Source organism: Sinohyriopsis cumingii, chromosome 1, assembly GCF_028554795.1.
Source record: "Sinohyriopsis cumingii isolate HCF-2022 chromosome 1, ASM2855479v2, whole genome shotgun sequence".
In the NCBI taxonomy this organism is placed as follows: Eukaryota; Metazoa; Mollusca; class Bivalvia; order Unionida; family Unionidae; genus Sinohyriopsis; species Sinohyriopsis cumingii.
Genome location: NC_142961.1, coordinates 71,071,716 through 71,091,687, shown reverse-complemented (window position 1 = coordinate 71,091,687; position 19,972 = coordinate 71,071,716). Strand labels below are relative to the sequence as shown.

The window sequence follows — 19,972 nt, the reverse complement described above, 5'->3', positions numbered from 1 at the left end:
TATCCTTAAAATATATGTGTTTATTATGAGCAAGATCTATGCATGTTAATAAGGTGATCATGCATATGATTCTCAAGCTTCTTACCACTTGAGAGATTATACTTCTGACCTGATTTTTATATAATTTGTTAAATAGGTTGATGTTTTCATTAAACTTGGATATTGGGTTTATATAATTAAAATATTGGAGGAGTTCAATTATACCATATATGAGTTCAATTATACCATATATGATTCTTGTATATTTTGATGGAAGTCAGGAAAATAATTTACAAAATTAATGACTGCTGCAGTGGCCTATGTGGTTGGAGCATCTGCAATGGATTCATGAAGTCACAGGTTTGAACCCCAACTAAGTCATACCAAAGACTTATTAAAAAAAGTACTAACAGTTGCCTTGCTAGGCGCTTAGCTTTAAGAGGTTAGTCAGACTAGTCAGACTGGTGTCAGGATAATGTGACTGGGTGGGACATAAAGCTACATGTCTGAGGCATGATGCCCCATTGCTAGACATCACTATAAACTGTCACACTGCAGACATAGTAGCAACATTATTGAAAATTGTTAAAGCTATATTAAATATCCAAATCACAGAATGCCCACATACAAAATTAACCTTCCCATCTACCAAGTCCTAATAAGGTGGGTTGATAAGGTGCACACCAAAATGTTTTGTTAAGCCACTTTAGTGGGAACCAAGAAACAGCAATTACTTTTTCAATGGTGTCAGTGGCACAGTTTATTAAGGCTTTGCTTCAAGTGAATAGATTCTCCTCACACTTGAATCATTATGAAGCTAAGACCAACCATTCTTCAACATGTTGACTAGCTTTTTTTAACTTGTGGTCAAATTCACTGTTATACAAAATTATGTGTTAAGGTTTAAGTTTGATTCTTTTCACCTTTTTTTTTTTCCTTGATGGATTTTCTTCATACATGGAATGAACCATTAAGACACTTAGAAAATTAATTCCACATCATATGTTCTGGTCTATTGGTGTTGGGGGTCAAGATCAGAATTTTAGAAAATTCTAATTAAGGGTTTGTTGATTATTTTCTTTGGTGCTTCTATTTCCTAAACCCCTTGATGAACTTGTTCGTAAACTCGTTAAATCATAATGAGGCTTGGATAATTCATTCTGCAACATGCTCACTTTCCCTTTTTTACCTTGGGATCAACGTCATATGTTTTGCAGCAATATTTTGACTGGGGGCTCAACTTGCAGGCCCTTACCTGCTTGTGTAAATTAGGCATTAAGAAAATGTCTTTCAAGGTATTAATTTTCTAAAAATTTAAAAGTGTATCCACAGAACTAAATTACTTTGAAAGTCTTCACAAGTGCTAACTATTACATTTACAAATATAAAATAATGTAGAAATGTCTTACTAAAATTCTTAAATATCTTGTACATCATGCATGTATTTTTAGTCTGTTTGCTGTGTCTGGATGTTTATACTTGAAATTAAAAAGATGTAAAACTTTCAGGACAAATCTAAAAGTATTAAAGCTTGGTTGAGTTAGGTATGTGCAGTTTCCAGTTTTTTAATTCAAGTTTAAAATTTATTTTTTTGTTAACATTTTTAAGATGCCTCCAACACAAATAGTTGTGTTAGGGAAGGAACTAACAATAGCAGGTACAACCCTTTTTCTAATACTGATAACATTGTGCTTTTAGGGGTAACACTACATCTTGTCCTTGTGCTGTTTAATCCACTGAGTAACATGTATGGTAATTCCATCCAAGTGCTTGACCTTGAATTATTGAAATTTTGGACAAACATTAATAAAATGTTTAAAAAAAAATATTAAAAAATGATGTTGGTGTGTGTCAAGAATAATATAAAAAGACAATTAGCTCATACTTTTCTTGAAATTCACAATTTGGTGAAAATTTAAATGTATTCCTAGGTAGGGCACAGGAAATGGAATGATTTATAGATATATTGTGATCAATTATTTCACTATAGGTGTATTCACCCATCATTCCATTTATTTCTTGATTTTTCATTTGGATCTCCTTTCGACCATTGTTCCACATTTACGAATCAAGACACGGTGGTCATATTTGTTATAATGTTATGAAAATGAGTGAATTAGAGCATGGCTGAATTTTTGTGTGGGTAGGGGTGGGGCAGCTGTTGATGTCAATAAAAGAAAATATGTTGATAACTTTGTTATTGTTTTATAATTCTTTACCTTTTTTCCAATCATTATTCAGGATGTCTCAACTGGTGAAGTACTGTATGAGAAAGTGTACAAGACTTTGGAGCGATTCCTGCTCGGCCTGGTCCAGCCGGTCTGTACCCTGTTTTATTCCTTCACTTACCACTAGTCTTTAGTCAATCATTTGAATGCAATCCATTCATTCATTCATATATATATATATATATATATATATATATATATATATATATATATATATATATATATATATATATATATATATATATATATATACACACACACGCCACTCCCTTGATAACTTGCACACATCAGGGTCCAGAAACATCGACCGCACTATAAGTGAGGCGTGAGTTATCGAGGGACCTATAAAATAAGCCCAAAACCAATAAAGTGATCGATGATATAAAGGAAAAATAAGGGGGGGGTAGGCAGATTATAGTGTTGAATACTCACTTTATAATTGTGCTGAGATTAACTGTGAATAAATATCTCTTCATAATGGTGTACTTTGTTTATTATTTCCTCATAGAGCAACATTAATTTCAGGATAAATTACAGTATATTGAGGTGATCATCGAAAACATTATTCCATGTGGTTTCCGTTCGCTTAACATGTGTACCGCTTCACACATTATGTACTACATCACTAATTTTTATGTTGAATTGGATGCATTCTAGTTTTATTGTTTGATCCAAATTAGACGTTTTTTTATATACAAAAGATCGGCTGTTTTCGAGAAACAGTGTCGATTGAACGATAGATAGATATAGATTTGAATGCGATAGAAGTAAAATGGAAAACAAAAAAGAAGGGTTAATCAGTACTAACATATTTAATGTGTCTACAAATTTAAAACAACGTAAATTAGAACAAGTTAATACTTGCTGTTTGTGCCATGCTTGACAAATATCAATTCACTTTTTGAAAAATCAGTTCAGTTTTTTTTGTGTGTTACTCCTTGGTTTCTCTGTTGCCGAGCAAAATCCCTCAGATTTCTCAACTGCATGAGCTTTACTTAGTCAACATTTTGGGTCTCCAACCACCTTATGGCAATATCAAAAGATTTGATTCCTTCCTGTGCAGAGGGGGGAAGTGGTGCAACATCTGCGTCTGCATCACTTTCAACACTTGTGGTACTCCAGTTAGAATCGTCTTCTGCTGCAAATTTGTTCGTTATAGAATTAATTATTGTTTCATCTGACATGTATTCATCTGTGGGGCAATCATTGTCAGCACAAATCCACTCCTCCATATCATTAAGAGAAACGCCCATCTCAGGACCATGAGTCTATACAAATTTCTCCCAAACAGCCCCGGCATTAATGACATCAGTTTCACTGAAACCTTCAAAGTCACTATCATCGTTGCTGTCTCTGTTACTGTTTTGCTTTACGTCAAAGGCAGCTCCAAGACCCTTAATCCAGCACCCCAGGTCTCTTGTAATCGATTTTTTAATGCAACAAACACTTCCCCAAGTTGTTGATCAAAACAAAGCCGGCATGTAATTAGGTTCTCACAGAAGTACTCATGGGTTTCGATTGACTCTTTTCATGTTTTCAATGAACAGAATATGTTGCGATTATAATGTTTACACTGAAACGGAATTAAAGGATTAGAACATGACTTTCACACAGGAAGACGTTTAATTGGTGTTTATTTCATTCTCTGTTGCCACCTGGTAGCATTTACCAGAAGTTTTCATTGATCGCTATTTCACCAGACTGTTTATTTACAGTATACTGACAACTATTTATCATAAAATCTTACATAATATATGATATCTTTAAACAGAGGTCTCGCTAGGATTTTAAAACTGAGTCTTTCTGCCTCTGAATTCAATCACTAAATATCAGTACATTTTCTCACCTGGCCGCCAGTCAAAGCCTTTAAACTAGCCGCCTAGCTATTGCATCATGTTCTTTTTTTATGTAATGGCAACATGTTTGTACATCAAGGAGTCTTTCAGTCACTGAATTCTGTCATTGTAAATATCAGCACAGTTAACTGATCAACACATTTGCCCACAAAGCAGGTGGCTGAAACAGGACTGGCAAATCTTTGAATTTTCCTGTGCACCTATTACATGCATACAGAAGACTCCCGCCTCAGTGATTTTCTGTGTCCCAGATCAAAAATTGGCGTCCAGATACGCGTAATTAAGTGTTTTCGAGATCTCTGAAATTAATTCTTATTTAGAACTTGCAAATTTCAAAGTATGGATTCTATTTTTACGGGCATTAATCACCATTTTTGATGATAAAACGAGCAATGTATCAAGGTTTAATTTACCAATTCTTATCGTAATTTTTTCATGTTCAGCATATTTTAAAGATATTTTAAATACATTTTCTGTGGAAAAAATTGGGAGCCAAGATGGACACCACGTTATAAGCGGGATTGTGAGTTATCCGGGCATGAGTTATTGAGAGAGCAGTGTGTTTATATATATATATATATATATACTTGAATAATCCCATTTGTTAGATCAACTTGAATCTTTTCACTTGAAACTTCATGGGACATGAGATTAGCTGGCAGCACATTCAAATTGAGGCAATTACACATAAATCTAGTGATTTTTTTATGATTATTCTGGTAGATATGTTTACAAATTGCCTTCCCATTTAACCATGTATGTTTTGATGGAACGGCCCGTTTTGTCATTTTTTTTAATACAAAGTTTTCTTTCCTTGCAGTTAACCCCAGCCACTATTAAAATAGTAACAGATTTGCATGAAGTTCTGCTTGTTTTGACATTTAACTACCCCATTCACAATTACCATTCTCCATTTTGTCTCATTACATCATGAGTTCACCTTGCATTTGTTGCAGAATTGATATGATCTTGCTTCAGGCAGATCAAAAAGATTGCAGTGATGTGCACCCTACTGGTAAACAAAACAGTGGTTGTGAACATCATGTAACTAGATCTGGATCGATTTTAATGTCAATAGTGCTCTCAGTTAAAATCCTTGAATTGCATGGTGCAATGGATACTGTTGACTTTGGTGAAGAAAATTTAAAGTTCAGTAACACACACAAGCTTGTTTGCTTTTGGTTAAGGTCATTTATCATTAAAAGAACTATGCTTTTTATGTTAGTGCAATGTTTGCTTTATGAAGGGAGATTTTAGGTTACAAAAAAGCAGATTAAAAAAATCATGAACATTTTTCATTAAGGTTCTGGAATCAAATTATTTCATGTCAACCTTTGACCTTTCCAGAAGGCTCAAGGTGTAAAAATGAATTAAAAAATTTCCTTTATTTAATTTCAGAATTATTTTTTGATGACCAGGATTTAAAATCCTAGTGTGCATTAGTTTCTTAACAGTTTCATTACAAATATATGTTTAAATGTTTGCTTGTTTTGCATATTTCACTGTTTAGTTTCACTGCTAATGGATGCTGATATTTTGAATGGTGGGTTATGTTCATATTCCTTAACTTTTTTGCAGCGAGTCATAACTGTATGAGCTATGAAGCACATTAAGTATACTGACACTGCATATAAAAGACACATTTCTATAAAGGACACTTTGTCATGTATCATGGCTGTTCTTTAGATGTATATAGAGGTTTTACTATATAAAGTAAAATCTATCTTGAGCAACCTCTGCTGTGAGCAACCGCTTGTTATTTACAACAATAATCATTATGCATGGATTTATTTTATGAGATAATTGCACTAATATCAGAATTCACATGCAGAACATGACCTGTGATCATAATTTTCTGGCAAAAAATGCGTTTAAAAACTGCTGTGAACAACCATTTCACAAAACACAAATGATTACTGCTGATGTTTATTTAATCCATTGTAACCACTGTCTACTATGACCATTTAGGAGTGTCTGCAGACAAAGTGCAGGTTATTTTAAAACAACACTAATGTGCATGACTGCATTGCAAAGACAGAGATAAATACCACTGGCCTTTTTTTTAATCCTTTGCAGCCATGTCCATTTATGAGAATGTCTGTGCTTAAATAATGAGAGAAAAAAACAAACAACAAATGCTTGAGTCTGGCTACCAGTTCCTTCATATGGTACAGTCTATAAAACAGACTATAGTACATATCACTAACTGCCATTTCAGTGCCAAAGCCCTGTAAATTATGATTAACTATTGCTTAGATTTAAGAGGAACTGCCACAGATTTACATGGTTATTTCAGAGGTTTGTATTGTTTATTTATCGTTTGTGAAAAACCACAAAACCCTGGTAAAATGCCTCTTTTTGAAAGGGCTTCATTGTAGTGGTCAAGTATGTTATTTGTTTTTGGAGTCGCTTGATAATAAAGGGGGGGGGGTCTTTGTCCTTGTCTTTAATAAGTAATTATTTTTTTTCCAGATTTTATAATCATTGTAATAGTTTTGTGTTATTTGTTGTATTTTTTCAAAGTAACATTCTTACAGCTTACACCATGGTGTAGGTCTTTAACACCCTTTGTTATCAAGTTATTCTCTTTATGTTGTCAGTGAATTAAGCACTTTGTTTTGTCTTTAAATTTATTATGTTTCTGGATGGGTTAATTGTTTTTTTTCTCATTTAGTCAAATGTAATATATTTATTCGATATATATTTAAAGCTTTAACAAAGCCACTAATTCATACACAGGCTGAACAAGTGTTATAGCTAACTGTGCAGTTCTTATGCTACGTTTGAAGTGAGTTGGAAATGTATGGGTCTGTCAAGTTAATTTATGGACAGGATAAATAAATATTACCTTATTAATTTTGCAATTAATTTGCTAACCTACATGTACATTTCATCTTCAAACATAATTTTTAATGTTTTATGATAAATGTATATCTTTATTGCTAGACAAAATTACTTCAGGATGAAAAGATTGCAGTGTTTTGACAACAAATGTGAAAAATGAATAAAATCCATATAAAGCAGTTGTGGATATTTTCCCTTTTTAAACGTGCTGCATTTTGACCCTGAAAAATAGTAATCTTACACAAACTTGTTATGGGAGACCACTTGTCCTGGGAGACCATGTTTTGTTGGAAGAAGTAGTGGTCTCACAAGACTGGATTTACTGTACTGAAACTGATTTCAGATAGAATTTGATATGTAAATTACATGGCAACAAATACATTTATAGCTGAGTCTGATAGGCATTTATAATTTGTTTACAGGATAAAAACATCAGGCAGAGCTCTTACAGCAGCAGATAGGATTTAAAAAGCATCAGTATAACATAGTTTGCTTTCTTCAGTTGTGACTGCTCCGGTGGCCTACTGGTTAGAGCGTCCGCCTCGGATGTGGGAGGTCGTGGGTTCGATCTCCGGTCTAGTCATACCAAAGACTTACAAAAATGGTACTAACAGCTGCCTCGCTTGGCGCTCAGCATTAAGAGGTTAATGTTAGGACTGGTCGGCCTGGTGTCAGGATAATGTGACTGGGTGGGACATCATGCTACATGTCTGCGGCATGATGCCCCAGTGCTAGACATCACTATAAACTGCCACATTGCAGACATCGTAGCGATATGACTGAAAAATTGTTAAAGCTACGTTAAAAATTCAAAATCACATTACATCACATCACATCTTCAGTTGTGTAGGTTATTCAAGAGATCAGTTCATTATTACTATTTTGTGAGTGCAGTTACTGTTAGATAAAAGGTTGACCTTTCAGGTATATGAAAACCACCAGTGGCAAATAAGATGAAGAAAACTTTATTTAAAGCATATTTAGGTATAGAATGATGCTGCTACATTGGTAGAGTAATTCAATTTGCTTTTATTGGTATTTTTCAGTTTCATTTGCCAGATAATCCAGCTAAATTATCTCCCCATGTCATCATCACTGTTTTGGCTTATACACCTGTTTCCTTCTGTACAGCCAACCAGGTAAGCATATGGGATTTACACCCTTTGTGTCCATTTTGTTAGTTTGTTTCATTATCATTGTATTAAAATAAGTAAGTCATCAAGATACTTTTTAAAAAAAATATTGATCTTGTATACATCAGTTGGAAATATTGAGTCATATACTAGGATTTGAAGCCTTCTTTAATGGTTTTACTGTAAGTTAATGCCATCCTGTATAAACAATGCAGCCACTGATGCCCGTTAATACTCAAATACAAAACTCATCTCTTTTTTTATTACAAGTTTTAAAAGTTTGTAAAAGAATTTTTAAAGATTCTAATATAGATCTTTTTACATAACATGAAACAGCTTGACATCCAGGTGTTGCCAGTGTTGTAATGTTCCCTTTGGCATTTGTGTGCATGACTATTACATACATCTGTCCAGTTTTGACCTACATTCGCACTTCAATAACTTTATTAATATTTTGTGTTCAGTCAGTGTCTCGGGTACTGTTGGTCACAGATTGATGAAAATTGATCTGTCAACATGCCTTGGTAGATACAGCACCCTTATATCAGAGTAGGTCACTATGATTTGTATTTTATGTTTCTTAGACATGTGCCAGTTTCAGGTCCACTATTGGTCACTTTGTCATGCAGCAAAGTGTAGTCTTGAACTTGGGTGGTTTCAACACCATTTCTGCCCAAAGTAGGTCACATGAAGATGTTGTTGATCCTACCTTGAAGGAAGATCGATATAGCAATTATTTGGGCATCCTGGATGGATGGTCATATCAGCATAAGGGTTTTCACCAAAAGACTTTATATAATGTCAAGTTGATACTAAATGACAATGGTGTCAATTGGACATTCTGCATTGCTGTCTTGGCAGCCATCTTGAAAATCTTGTTTCTCCTCCTTCTAAATAGAAACTAATATCAATATGGTGTTTTCACCAGAGGACTTCATAGTATATCTAGTTGGTGATAAATTAATATAGTGCTGATTTTGCCTCCAATATGTCCACTATGGCAGCCATCTTGAAATATTGAGATACAGCTACAGATCTTGAATGGATGGTCATATTGGTTTTTGCCAAAAGACTTTTTATAATATCTTGTTGGCTTGTTGGCAGTAAAAGATGAAAATGGAAAAATGATTTTCACAGTATGACTGTAGCATACATTTTTCATACTGAGTAAATAGCAACAGAAAAAGGAGATGTCAGTTCCTATATGAAGTTTTGTAAATATATGGTCGCAAACAATGATCCTTTTCTTTTTTTCCCTTCAAATCTTTAAGTCTGCTTTACATTTGAAGATCACTGATTAACTAATATGACTCCAGGAGTTTGTGATTCTTAACTCATCATGATTCTCACTGGTATGCAGCATAATCAAATGCACTTGTAGATCAATATTTGATCTTAACTAGATTTTGCCTGTAGGCTGTAATGTTAATAACATGCCTGGATACATCTTTGAAAGAAGGTTCACTGTTTCTTTACCTGGCTTGTATTTGATCAAGATGTTTGTCTGATAATCATGTAAATCACAACAATATTTATGTAATGCAAACTTGGAAACTTGCAGTCATTGCGCTTTTGTGGCAGTCTCAGTGGCAATAACAGCTGTATGATGCAATACTCTTGTTCATCACCAACCACCTGTGATATTTTAGCCTACCTGGCACATGCAAAAATCGTAATATAATACAGTGCTAGTTACTGAAGTTGCTTCACAATCATACATGGCTCATCTGGTACAAGTTGTAACATTACAAGTAGGTCAGCTTTTCACATTCTATTTGGTATTCGTATCCTATGGTCTTGCATAAGCTGATTGAGCTGGTTCATAATCAGCATGCTGGTATATAAGGAAAATTATTGTCTAACTGTTTATTTCATTGATAAATTTTGAAATTTTTGTATTTTACCAACATCAAAAACTAATTGCATTAATCCTGGTTGTTACTTAATTTGCTTCGTAGTGATGTCATTGGCTTTTTTTCTACGACATTAGGTTCTTTATTTGTTGTGAGTCTTAGCATGCAAGAACAATCATTCTTGTGAACAGATTAGTATGATTTGCAAAGCTGTTTGTGCTGCTTTACACTGATACCACATTTAACACTTGATTGATCACCAAGGTCAACACATAACATAGGCAGATTCAGTTTACAGTAGTCATAATGGCATATTCTCTCACATAGTTCATATTTTCCAAGACATTCACCTTTACATTGATTGTGTCCACATGTCATTGAACTTATTATATATACAAAAGCTTCATTTAATTGGATGAAAACACAGTGCCACATAGAGTAAGCTCTTCATTTATGGTAGTCTGAAATACTGTATGAGGGGTGTTGTAAATAAACAGGTTTACAGTCTGAATAATCAATAACAAATATTCTCTAGTCTTTGGAAAATCTGTCTTAAGTTTATGTTGGCCCAAATGAATTGAAATAACTCATCATGAGTGCTGCTGCATCTTGCATACTTCTGGTCAGTGTCAAATCCAAAAGGTTGAAATGTTTTGGAGTGTTTGTATATTTCAGCTATTGATTTGCTCCTCTGGACACAGAAAGGGTTTCATAAAATCTCTCCCACTGGTTAGTGAGTGTGGATGCCATCTATATATTAATACTGAAAGTATTTCTTTAATTATGGTGATCCATGCTGTCTTTGCTGCCTATTTCAAGATCATTATCTTTGCTACTTATTTCAGTGTCTTCATTGCTAGGTTTGCTAACTAGTTTTTTGGTTAACATCAGCTATTTGAAGTTTCCTTGTACAATGTCATATAATAAGCTTTTCATGCTTTCTGTCATAAGCTTGATTGAGTTTGTGTCATTGTTCTTCCAGTACAATTTCTGGGTCAGTTAATTTATCAAGATGGTCTGGATACATATTTGAAAAATCATACATCTTTTGAGCCACTTTTACCAAACGGTATGATGCATTAGTCTTGTCTGTGATGTTGCAAACTCTCCATTGTTTGGGTAGTACGATTCCCACATTATATGCACTCATTAATCCTTTAAAAAGTTTTGTAATTACATACTGCGGTAATTTTTTAATATAATATTATCACACAACTTCTGCAAAATATAGCCACAATCAACATAAAATGTAGTCACACATAGCAAACAATATCATCAGAATATTTTATATGCCATAAGTCCTCATCAGTAATCCTATTCCTGTAGTAATGGTTGTGTTTTGGTCTCAACAAAAGGAATCTTCACATATTTAGATAGTATAGTCACAATCAGTAATATTGGACTCACTGAGATGCTTCATAGGAATTTCACTTTTATGGCTACTCCCATATTTTGGGGGGATTTGGTACCATAATCAGCACATAATATGGTTTCTTGATCAAGTAGTATGACAATATAATTTTTTTGGTGTTATTTTTGTAGCTTAAAGTCTTCTAACCCACATGACATTCCTCCCACAGGGTACCTTGTGGTAAATTTGCTTGCATTGAGGACCTATATCAGCAACAAGAATCCAAAATGCTATTATCATACTTCTCTTGCCCATGACCAAAACATTGTGAGAAAGAGAAAGAGTTTGTGTTCACTTCATAATGCTTTATGTTACGCAAGTTTTTACTCTACAGTCTAGCCATTTTACATGTATTAGCACCTTTATTTGGCATTTGTATTTACCATGTTCTTCAATCACATAATTGTCTGCAGTTTCTTTTACCTATTGATCCTTTATTTCACATGATATACTGGTAAAGTCCATCACTTCAGTCGTTAAGTCAGTTTTAAGGTCAGTTCGGTATTTTCTCACGCACACACATGATAATGTGAATATTTGCAAGTAATGACATATAGGAAATAAATATTTATATTTTTACTTATCTGTTATATTTTAATCATTATATTTGTATAAATGTGGAATTTGCAAACTTTCAAGTTCTAACCTATTGGCTCTGAATGTTACAAGATTGTTGATTCTAGGCAATTGGCTTATCAAAGATTGTCTTGATGCATGCTGCTAGTTTCTCTGTGACTTGGTGATAATTGTTTATGACTTGTGAAATTTCTTTCACAGTTGTGTTTGGAAATAAAAGGCTCTTATCTCTAACAATGAACCTCATTTAATCTATCACCCGCCAGTATAGTTTATCATCTGTGTGTTAGGTCATTATTAGAGGAGATCAATATATTCTTTCTTCTTTTGGCAAAAAACTAACTGGATATAAAATAAATGTTCTTTATTTGTTCTCAAAAGTCAATTTCTCAACATTTGTTTAGATACATGTTGCTAAATTTATTGCTGTTGGGATATATAGGTGAGGGACCTTGTTTTCTTACTGAACTGATACTTAAATCAGCATGAGAGTGGAAATGTAGATAAAAATAAATATATTCATATATCAAAACATGATTTAAAATTAAGTTATGACATTTACATTTCTTTATTGGTTTCGTTTATTCAGTTTAAGGCTTTTTGCCCTAACATTTGTCTCTCACTCTTAAAAATGTTGCCATTTCTAAAACTCATAAGTTACCAATCAGTCTTGTCAAATGTGTTTAGACTCTTTGTAATAGATGTACTTTGACGGAAACAACTTGAAAAAAAAACGGGAGACATACCACTTGAGAAAAGCTTTGACTCTTTAAATGGAATGTGATTTATGCAACAAATTTTATTAGAGTTTTATGGATTTTACATTTGCTACTTTTATCAGGTAGTATTTGCATTTTAAAGTAATTTTAACATCTTTACATTTTATACATTTTCTTGTTGTCCTTAATTAAACATTTTTTGAAAATTAACATAGCAGCTTTTGTGCTAAGGTGCCATAAACACTACTGCATATATATATTATTCTGTCTTTACTCAAAAAACTATACTTCTTTTTAACCCATTATTTTTGTCCTCATCTGCATATGCAGGTATTTATTAATTTTATAAATGTTGGCTTATTTGAGAAGGCTGACTGGAAAATTGAACTTGCCTTGGTGAAATCTTTGTTTCCCCCTAACATAATGTCCCCACTTGAGTTTAAAAAAACACAAGATATTAGATCTTTTTGTGGAGATTGTGTTGTCTTTATTTTAACTTGAGTTTTCTTTTCATCTTCAAACCATATGCTGATATTTAAAGTGATAAAAATTATATATATGCAAATAGTAACATATGCTATTTACTTATGTTTTTTTGATAACATTAATTAATGATGTTTGGTTTTTGAATAAAAACAAAGTTCTATATTTGTAAAATAAATATGTGATTTCATTAAAACATTTTATGCTATATTTTACCATACTTTTACTTTTGTTGTGATGTTTTGTTTTCCCATAGCAAGCTCAAATCCCCAAGGTCAAGTTCATTTTTGTATTTAGTTAGGCCTGGGCAGGCTAACTTTTATAAAATTTATAAAGCTCTGACAGATGAGGTGGTATTATGTCGCATGTATAGTCCTTCTGGAAAGGGTTATTAACTCCCTTTAAAATTATTTCCCATAGAAACTCTTTAGTACAGAGAAACTTTAACCAGCTTCCACTGGAGAACAACTGAAGAAAAAAATGTTGCAGATTCATCCAAAATCTTTATTTTAAAAAAAGAAAATGTTGTGTTTGCAATAATTACAGATGAAATGATGTAAAATGGACAATTTGTAGTATTGTATTGATTTCCAGTGGAAGGCAGTTGAGGAGAGTGTGGATTCAGCATCTAAAATCTGTCAGTCCTAAATCCATGTCAAATTTCATGAATGATATATTGCGTTTAATGCACTCTGCCAATGACGCTAACTACAAACAGCCCAGTACCTTGTATGTTTATGGTCAATAGCCAACAGAAAGTCTCCTAAACATCCAAGGTATTCACTTTTGTGATGTTTTCCATTAATGAATAACTATTATGAAAAATTACAATCATTTATTCACGTTAGACATATTATTGATTTTAAAAATGATACATAGTTTGCATCAAAACTAATCAAAATGTGTTCTGAGGTTATAGTTGAGGCCATGGCATAAACTGAAATTGGCATAGATCAAAGTAATGAGATAACAAAGAGATACATACTCATGCACATAAGTGAGTTGCACACAAGACACAGCACATTGCACCAGCCATGGAGTAAAAAAGCACATCAGTGCAAATTGAATGCTATTTCATCATTATAAATGGCATTAAAATGAAAGTACATAATTGGCATGAATTATATTTGTTTTCTTTTATTTTATATATCTTTTAAATAATATTCACTCTTTATCTCATTTCTCATGTGAGATGATTTTTGTATGGAATGTCTTCATAAAGTTTTTAAAAAATGCTTTATCTTCACTTTTGTAGAACTTAAGTTTTAATTGGCACTGTATAGCCAGTATTATGCTGATGTGTCATTAAGCCCCCCCCCCCCCCACACAATCAGTCTTACACTGCAGGTGATCTGTTGGTAGTGAAGACCTCAGTTACTTAGTCAGCAGTGTTAAGATTGTGTTGCATAGTAAGGAGTTTCATCCACCAAGTTCACAAGTAGATCACAGTATCCTGCTTATACTACAGTGACAAGGTTTGATTTTGGTTTACAGACCACTATATAACTCATAGCATTATTTGGAGTATTTTTCTCAATTAAAAAAAGCTTGCTTTTAACTACTCAATTAACAAATTTATATTTACACATCTAATTTTTTGCAGGTGCTTGGACAAGGGATCTTGTTAAAGAGTGACAATGTTACTGCTGTACTGGCAAAGATGAAGGAGAGACTGGTTGAGTTAGAATCCATTATGGCATCTAGTTTCAGCAAAGTTTTACAAATGGAGCAGTGTCTTCATGCGGTATGTTCTAATAGTAATTACAGATCTCTCACATTATAACACTGTAGTTTCAGGCTCAGCCAACTTGGGTATGTGAGAGAGCTTGCCAGTAGATTCCCTTGGGTTGTTGGTTCTTTCTGGGAATTTTCCAGGTTATTCAACAGATATACTGGCCACCATGTGCTGACAATGGCGTTAAGTGTTAAGCCCATGGTAGTTGGGGTCCAAAATGGCTGACTGCATTATATAAAGAAATATGTTATAGTGAGAACCGCAGTATGAATGGAATTTTGATATATTGATAATAACATAATATACCAAACTACAGTATGGCAGGAACTATCAAAATTATTTTAAATAATCATGTTTTGAAAAGGAAATAAGAGCTAAAACACTGAGCTTCACCAAGTCTTCTTTCAACACACATTGTTATTCAATGGTATGATTTTGGCCATAGGGTCCATTTTGGTACTGCATTATATTCGGAATTTGATTATAACAAAGTATATGATAATGAGGGAGAACTGTATAACTTGATATATATATTATATACCTGCTTGCAATTGAATAATTTTAATTTCTTTTGTCCAGCATACTGTTCTTGTTCAAATTTTTCTTTAAGATATCTTGCGATGCAATTATTGGTAAGTTCAACTAAGTTTTCAACTGAGGCATTAAATAACACTGGACAACAAATTTTTACAAAAGTCATGTTACTGAAATAAAATTAGTCAATTCTTATCAATTTTTATGTGCTGAACACGAATATGACAGTCAAATTGCAAAATTGGCTCTAGTTTTTTTGTAATCTGCAAGAAATTAATGTTTACATAACGAAATGCATTCCAATAGTAAAAGGTCAACTGTAATAGCCTACCTATAAAAAATCAAGTCATTGACTACATCTTAGATTTCTTCGCCTGTCTCTTATACAGCTGTTCGGGAGCATCTCTGAGGAGTGTCCAGCAGTAGTCAGCCAGCATTGTAGTGGACCATTTTCCCTGGTATCTTTGTTCCATTGTTGCGATATCTTGATGAAAACGTTCGCCGTGTTCATCACTAACAATACCACAGTTGCTAGGAAAGAAATCCAAATGGGAATGAAGGAAGTGAATCTTTAGAGACATATTGCAGCCAAGTTTCTTATACTTCATCAACATGTCTTCTACTAGTTCCTTATAGTTTTCTGCCCTAACATTTCCGAGGAAGTTTGTAGAAACTAGGCGAAAAGCATTCCATGCTTGTTTCACGTCACCTTCCAGCAAGTTGTTGAACCGGTCATCTTTGAAAAGCTCTCGAATCTGACGACCCACAAAAACTCCCTCTTTAATCTTTGCTTCGCTGAGTCGAGGGAATTTTTCATGCAGGTATCGGAATGCTGGCAAAGTCCGGTCAATGGCTTTCACGAAGTTCTTCATCAAACCTAGTTTGATGTGAAGGGGTGGTAGCAAGATTTTCTGAGCCTCAACCAGAGCTGGGTGTTGGATATTCTTCTCTCCAATGGCTACATTCTGCCTGTGAGTCCATTCCTTCCTCATGTAGTGCATTTCCCTTGCTCGGCTATCCCACTCGCATAAGAAACACATGTATTTTGTATATCCTTGCTGCAGTCCCATTAAAAGGGCAACTACCTTCAAATCACCACAGAGGTGCCAGCTGTACTTGTTATACTCAATGGAATTCAGTAGCTGCCTTAAGTTATCGTATGTCTCTTTCATGTGGACAGCATACGCTACTGGAATAGATGGAAGAATGTTTCCATTGTGCAAAAGCACAGCCTTGAGACTCAGTTTCGAAGAGTCCACAAATAGTCTCCATTCTTGTGGGTCATGAGTGATTTTTAAAGCATTCATGAGGCCCTCAATATCGGAACAGAATATCAGATTACTTTCCTTTCTGAAGAAAGGCTCCAATTGCTGGTGGCACTTTCGATATGCAGTAATTGTGACATCTTCTTCTAGAAGATTCCATTGTTGGAGTCTTGATCCTAGCAATTCTGCCTTGTTCTTTGATAAGTCCAAATCACGAATCAGGTCATTTAGTTCTTCCTGTGTTATTCTGTGTGGGGTTGATGATGCACCGCAGTGAAAATCTGGATCACTGCATGCTGATGGACCAGGAGAAGAACAGGTCGACTCACCTTTGTCTTCGTCAGATGAATCAAGAGAATATTCTGCTGGAGGTTCTGGAATAGGAAGTCCCTCACCATGTGGAACTGGTCTCAATGCAGACGGAATGTTTGGGTAGACTATTCTCGACTTCTTTCGCTTCGTTATTCCGCCGGAAAGAGGAGGAACCAAGCAGAAGTAACAGTCATTTAGGTGGTTGCTTGGCTCTCTCCACACCATTGGGACTGCAAACGGCATTGATGACCTTTTGCAATTCAACCACTGTGAAAGCTGTGTTGTACATGTAGCACAGCATATATGCGGAGCCCAAGGCTTGTCTTGGTCACCAACCTTGCATCCGAAGTAAAGATGATATGCCTTCTTCACTTGAGAATTGATACTTTTCTTCTGGTTGGCAAATGTCACTTCCCCACAAATATAGCAAAAATTGTCCGCGGTATTAACACACTTTCGAGGCATTACTGTTCTTTATTGTACGTAAATGGATAAAATAATAAGTTTTATGTAACAGTAGCTTGAACTGTCTCGCACAACGTCTAAAATATTTTAAATGCTGAACCTATCTGATTGGGCTTTATATAGTACACTGCTTACGTCAGCTTCAGCAGCCGCCTGGCATTAGTATAATAGGCCTACACATGTATAGTACACTGCTGACGTCAACTTACTTTAGCAGCCGCATGGCATTAGTATTGCATTGCATCAGAAAATGATGCAATCAACTGTGGATGATGTGAGCATGATGGTATTATGCAATGTTACATCATTATTCCGGATGTTGCTGCAGTCCTACTGGAGAAATTTACACAGTGAAACATAGAAAATGAGGTATATGAATATCTTCAAAACGAGAGCCAATACAAATTTTTCACGGTTATATTCGTGTTCGGCACACCAAAATACTACAGATTAGGGCCTTTTCAAGTCAGTAATGATTTCACTGTTGACCAGTGTAATTAAACAGGAGATTAGGTAATTAAAGAAATAGTCCCTTATTTATTTTGTTTATCTTGTTTTGAAAGAGTATTTGTTGTTTAATTGTAAATTTATTCTTATACTTTAATTCACCTTTATTGTTATCTTTATCAGGAAGTTTTCATGTAGTGAGAAAATATAGCTATTGATCTATATTGCCTCATCATCATTACAGTATCTCCTGCTGTTCATGATAAAAACCTTGTCATTTTCTATCATTGTAAAAGTCATTGACTCAATAAGTTCAATTTTTGTATAATATTTGTATGGCTTTTACTGGCTATGTTTGGATGTGTCTTTATTATGAAATTCTTGGTTTCATTCTTTAACCAAGCTGGTTAATGAGTGCCTTTTTACTAAGACTGTCCCTTTCACAAAGCACCACTGTATAGCTCACTTATTTAAATAATCTTGAATTTTGCCCTTGGATGGTGCCATTGGACCATATGTGTCATACCTTTTGGCATTATAGTTTTTAGCACATACTCTCTTTGCAACATATAACAGCATCACGTACTTGCCTGTCTTTGGGTCATGTCCATACTATTGACCAATGAGTTGCCCTATTAGCAGTTAAATATTGTTCCAAAATGATACAAGACTTCACTTGTAGAGCCTTGTAGATGTTTCTTCTATTATATTATAGATCATCTGGATTTAAAGCTTGGTGGAGCTTTAAAAGCCAGAGTAACTAGTTGCCTTTCTGATGCTTTTGCAGTGAAGGCTGATTTTTGACTTTTTTATTCAGATGTTGATTTTTCATTTTGACTTTTGATGTTGGTGCTTAGCTGCACAAATTATTAAATCTTACAGAATTCCCAGATCACCCAGATCAGGAAATTTTCCTGTAGAACAGAGTCATTAATATAACAAATACCACCAACATGATCAAAATTGTGTTCTTCAATAATTTTCCAAATGAATAGTTAAAGTTTGACAATCCAATTTATTGAACTGCACAAGTGCTAATAAATAAGGAATTGTAATGTTTCCATATCCCGATGGGCTGGGAAGTGGTTGTTGAACATAGATTTGAAGTTTCTTGGTCATACCTGTTATTTCAACATTTATGCCTAATTGGAAACCTGAAAATTTATTGAGTTATAGAATAAAATTTGCAATGCTGTGTGGAATTAAAGTATAATAACTTCCAGTTTCATAAATATTAAAAGTATCACTGTATGCTATTTCAGATTCTGACAGTAGGGAAATTGCATGATTAATGCTAAAATGCTTTTTCCACATTTTTTTTTAAAGAGAGATACAGAAGTACATATGTATTATATTGCATAATTCTTCTTGCACCTCATGATCAAAATTAAATATTGCCTGATTTATGAAAAAGATATTCCAGCTCATTGTGTTTTTTTCTTCTTTCTTTTCCTTATTGCCCCTGTTTAGCTGAAGCTTTTGTCAAAGTGAGAAAACATTAATAAATTAAATAGTAAATGTAAACTATGAAAATACATACCATACTCCTTCAGGGCTTAAATATTCACAATAGTTATATCCATATAGACTCCATTTCAGTTAAATCCCAGAATGACCATTTCTCATGCTGATAAATTTTCTTTGCAAGTATAACAACCTCTCTATTCCCAGCAAATAAGATTACTTTTTTAAAGTACATGTATTCTTCCTGTACTTAGGTGGCAATTGTTTTTGATCTTTGCTCATGCTGGATGTTGCTTTAAATTGCGTGTGTGTGTGTGTGTTTTGGATTTTTAAGGTAGCTTTTTAAAAAAATCACTTATACTGCTACATTGTCTGCAGTGTGGCAGCTTATAGTGATGTCCCACCCAGTCACATTATCCTGACACAAGGCCAACCAGTCATAACACTAACCTCTAAATGCTGAGTGCCAAGTGAAGGTAGCTGTTAGTACCATTTTTTAAAGTCTTTGGTATGATTCAGCCAGGGATCGAACCTATGACCTCCCGCATCTGAGCTGGATGCTCTAACCACTAGGCCACTGGAGTGATCTTTTTAAATTGCTGTTAGTTCTATCAGCAAGTTCAAAAGATATCACTGATTTAGAAATTAACAGCAGTAACCTCCTGTCA

At 34.1% G+C, this 19,972-nt stretch overlaps 1 protein-coding gene across 4 annotated transcripts in view; it reads left to right on the top strand.

Moving 5' to 3' along the window:
- Positions 1–19,972, top strand: part of LOC149807091 (KICSTOR complex protein SZT2-like) — a 338,108-nt gene that overhangs the window by 13,549 nt on the left and 304,587 nt on the right. For all 4 annotated transcript variants that reach the window (XM_089961812.1, XM_089961821.1, XM_089961796.1 and 1 more), the window contains exons 4-6: positions 2,221–2,298; positions 7,954–8,046; positions 14,686–14,826. In XM_089961812.1, coding sequence (XP_089817938.1) covers positions 2,221–2,298; positions 7,954–8,046; positions 14,686–14,826 — 312 coding nt within the window. The remainder of the gene's footprint in view (positions 1–2,220; positions 2,299–7,953; positions 8,047–14,685; positions 14,827–19,972) is intronic.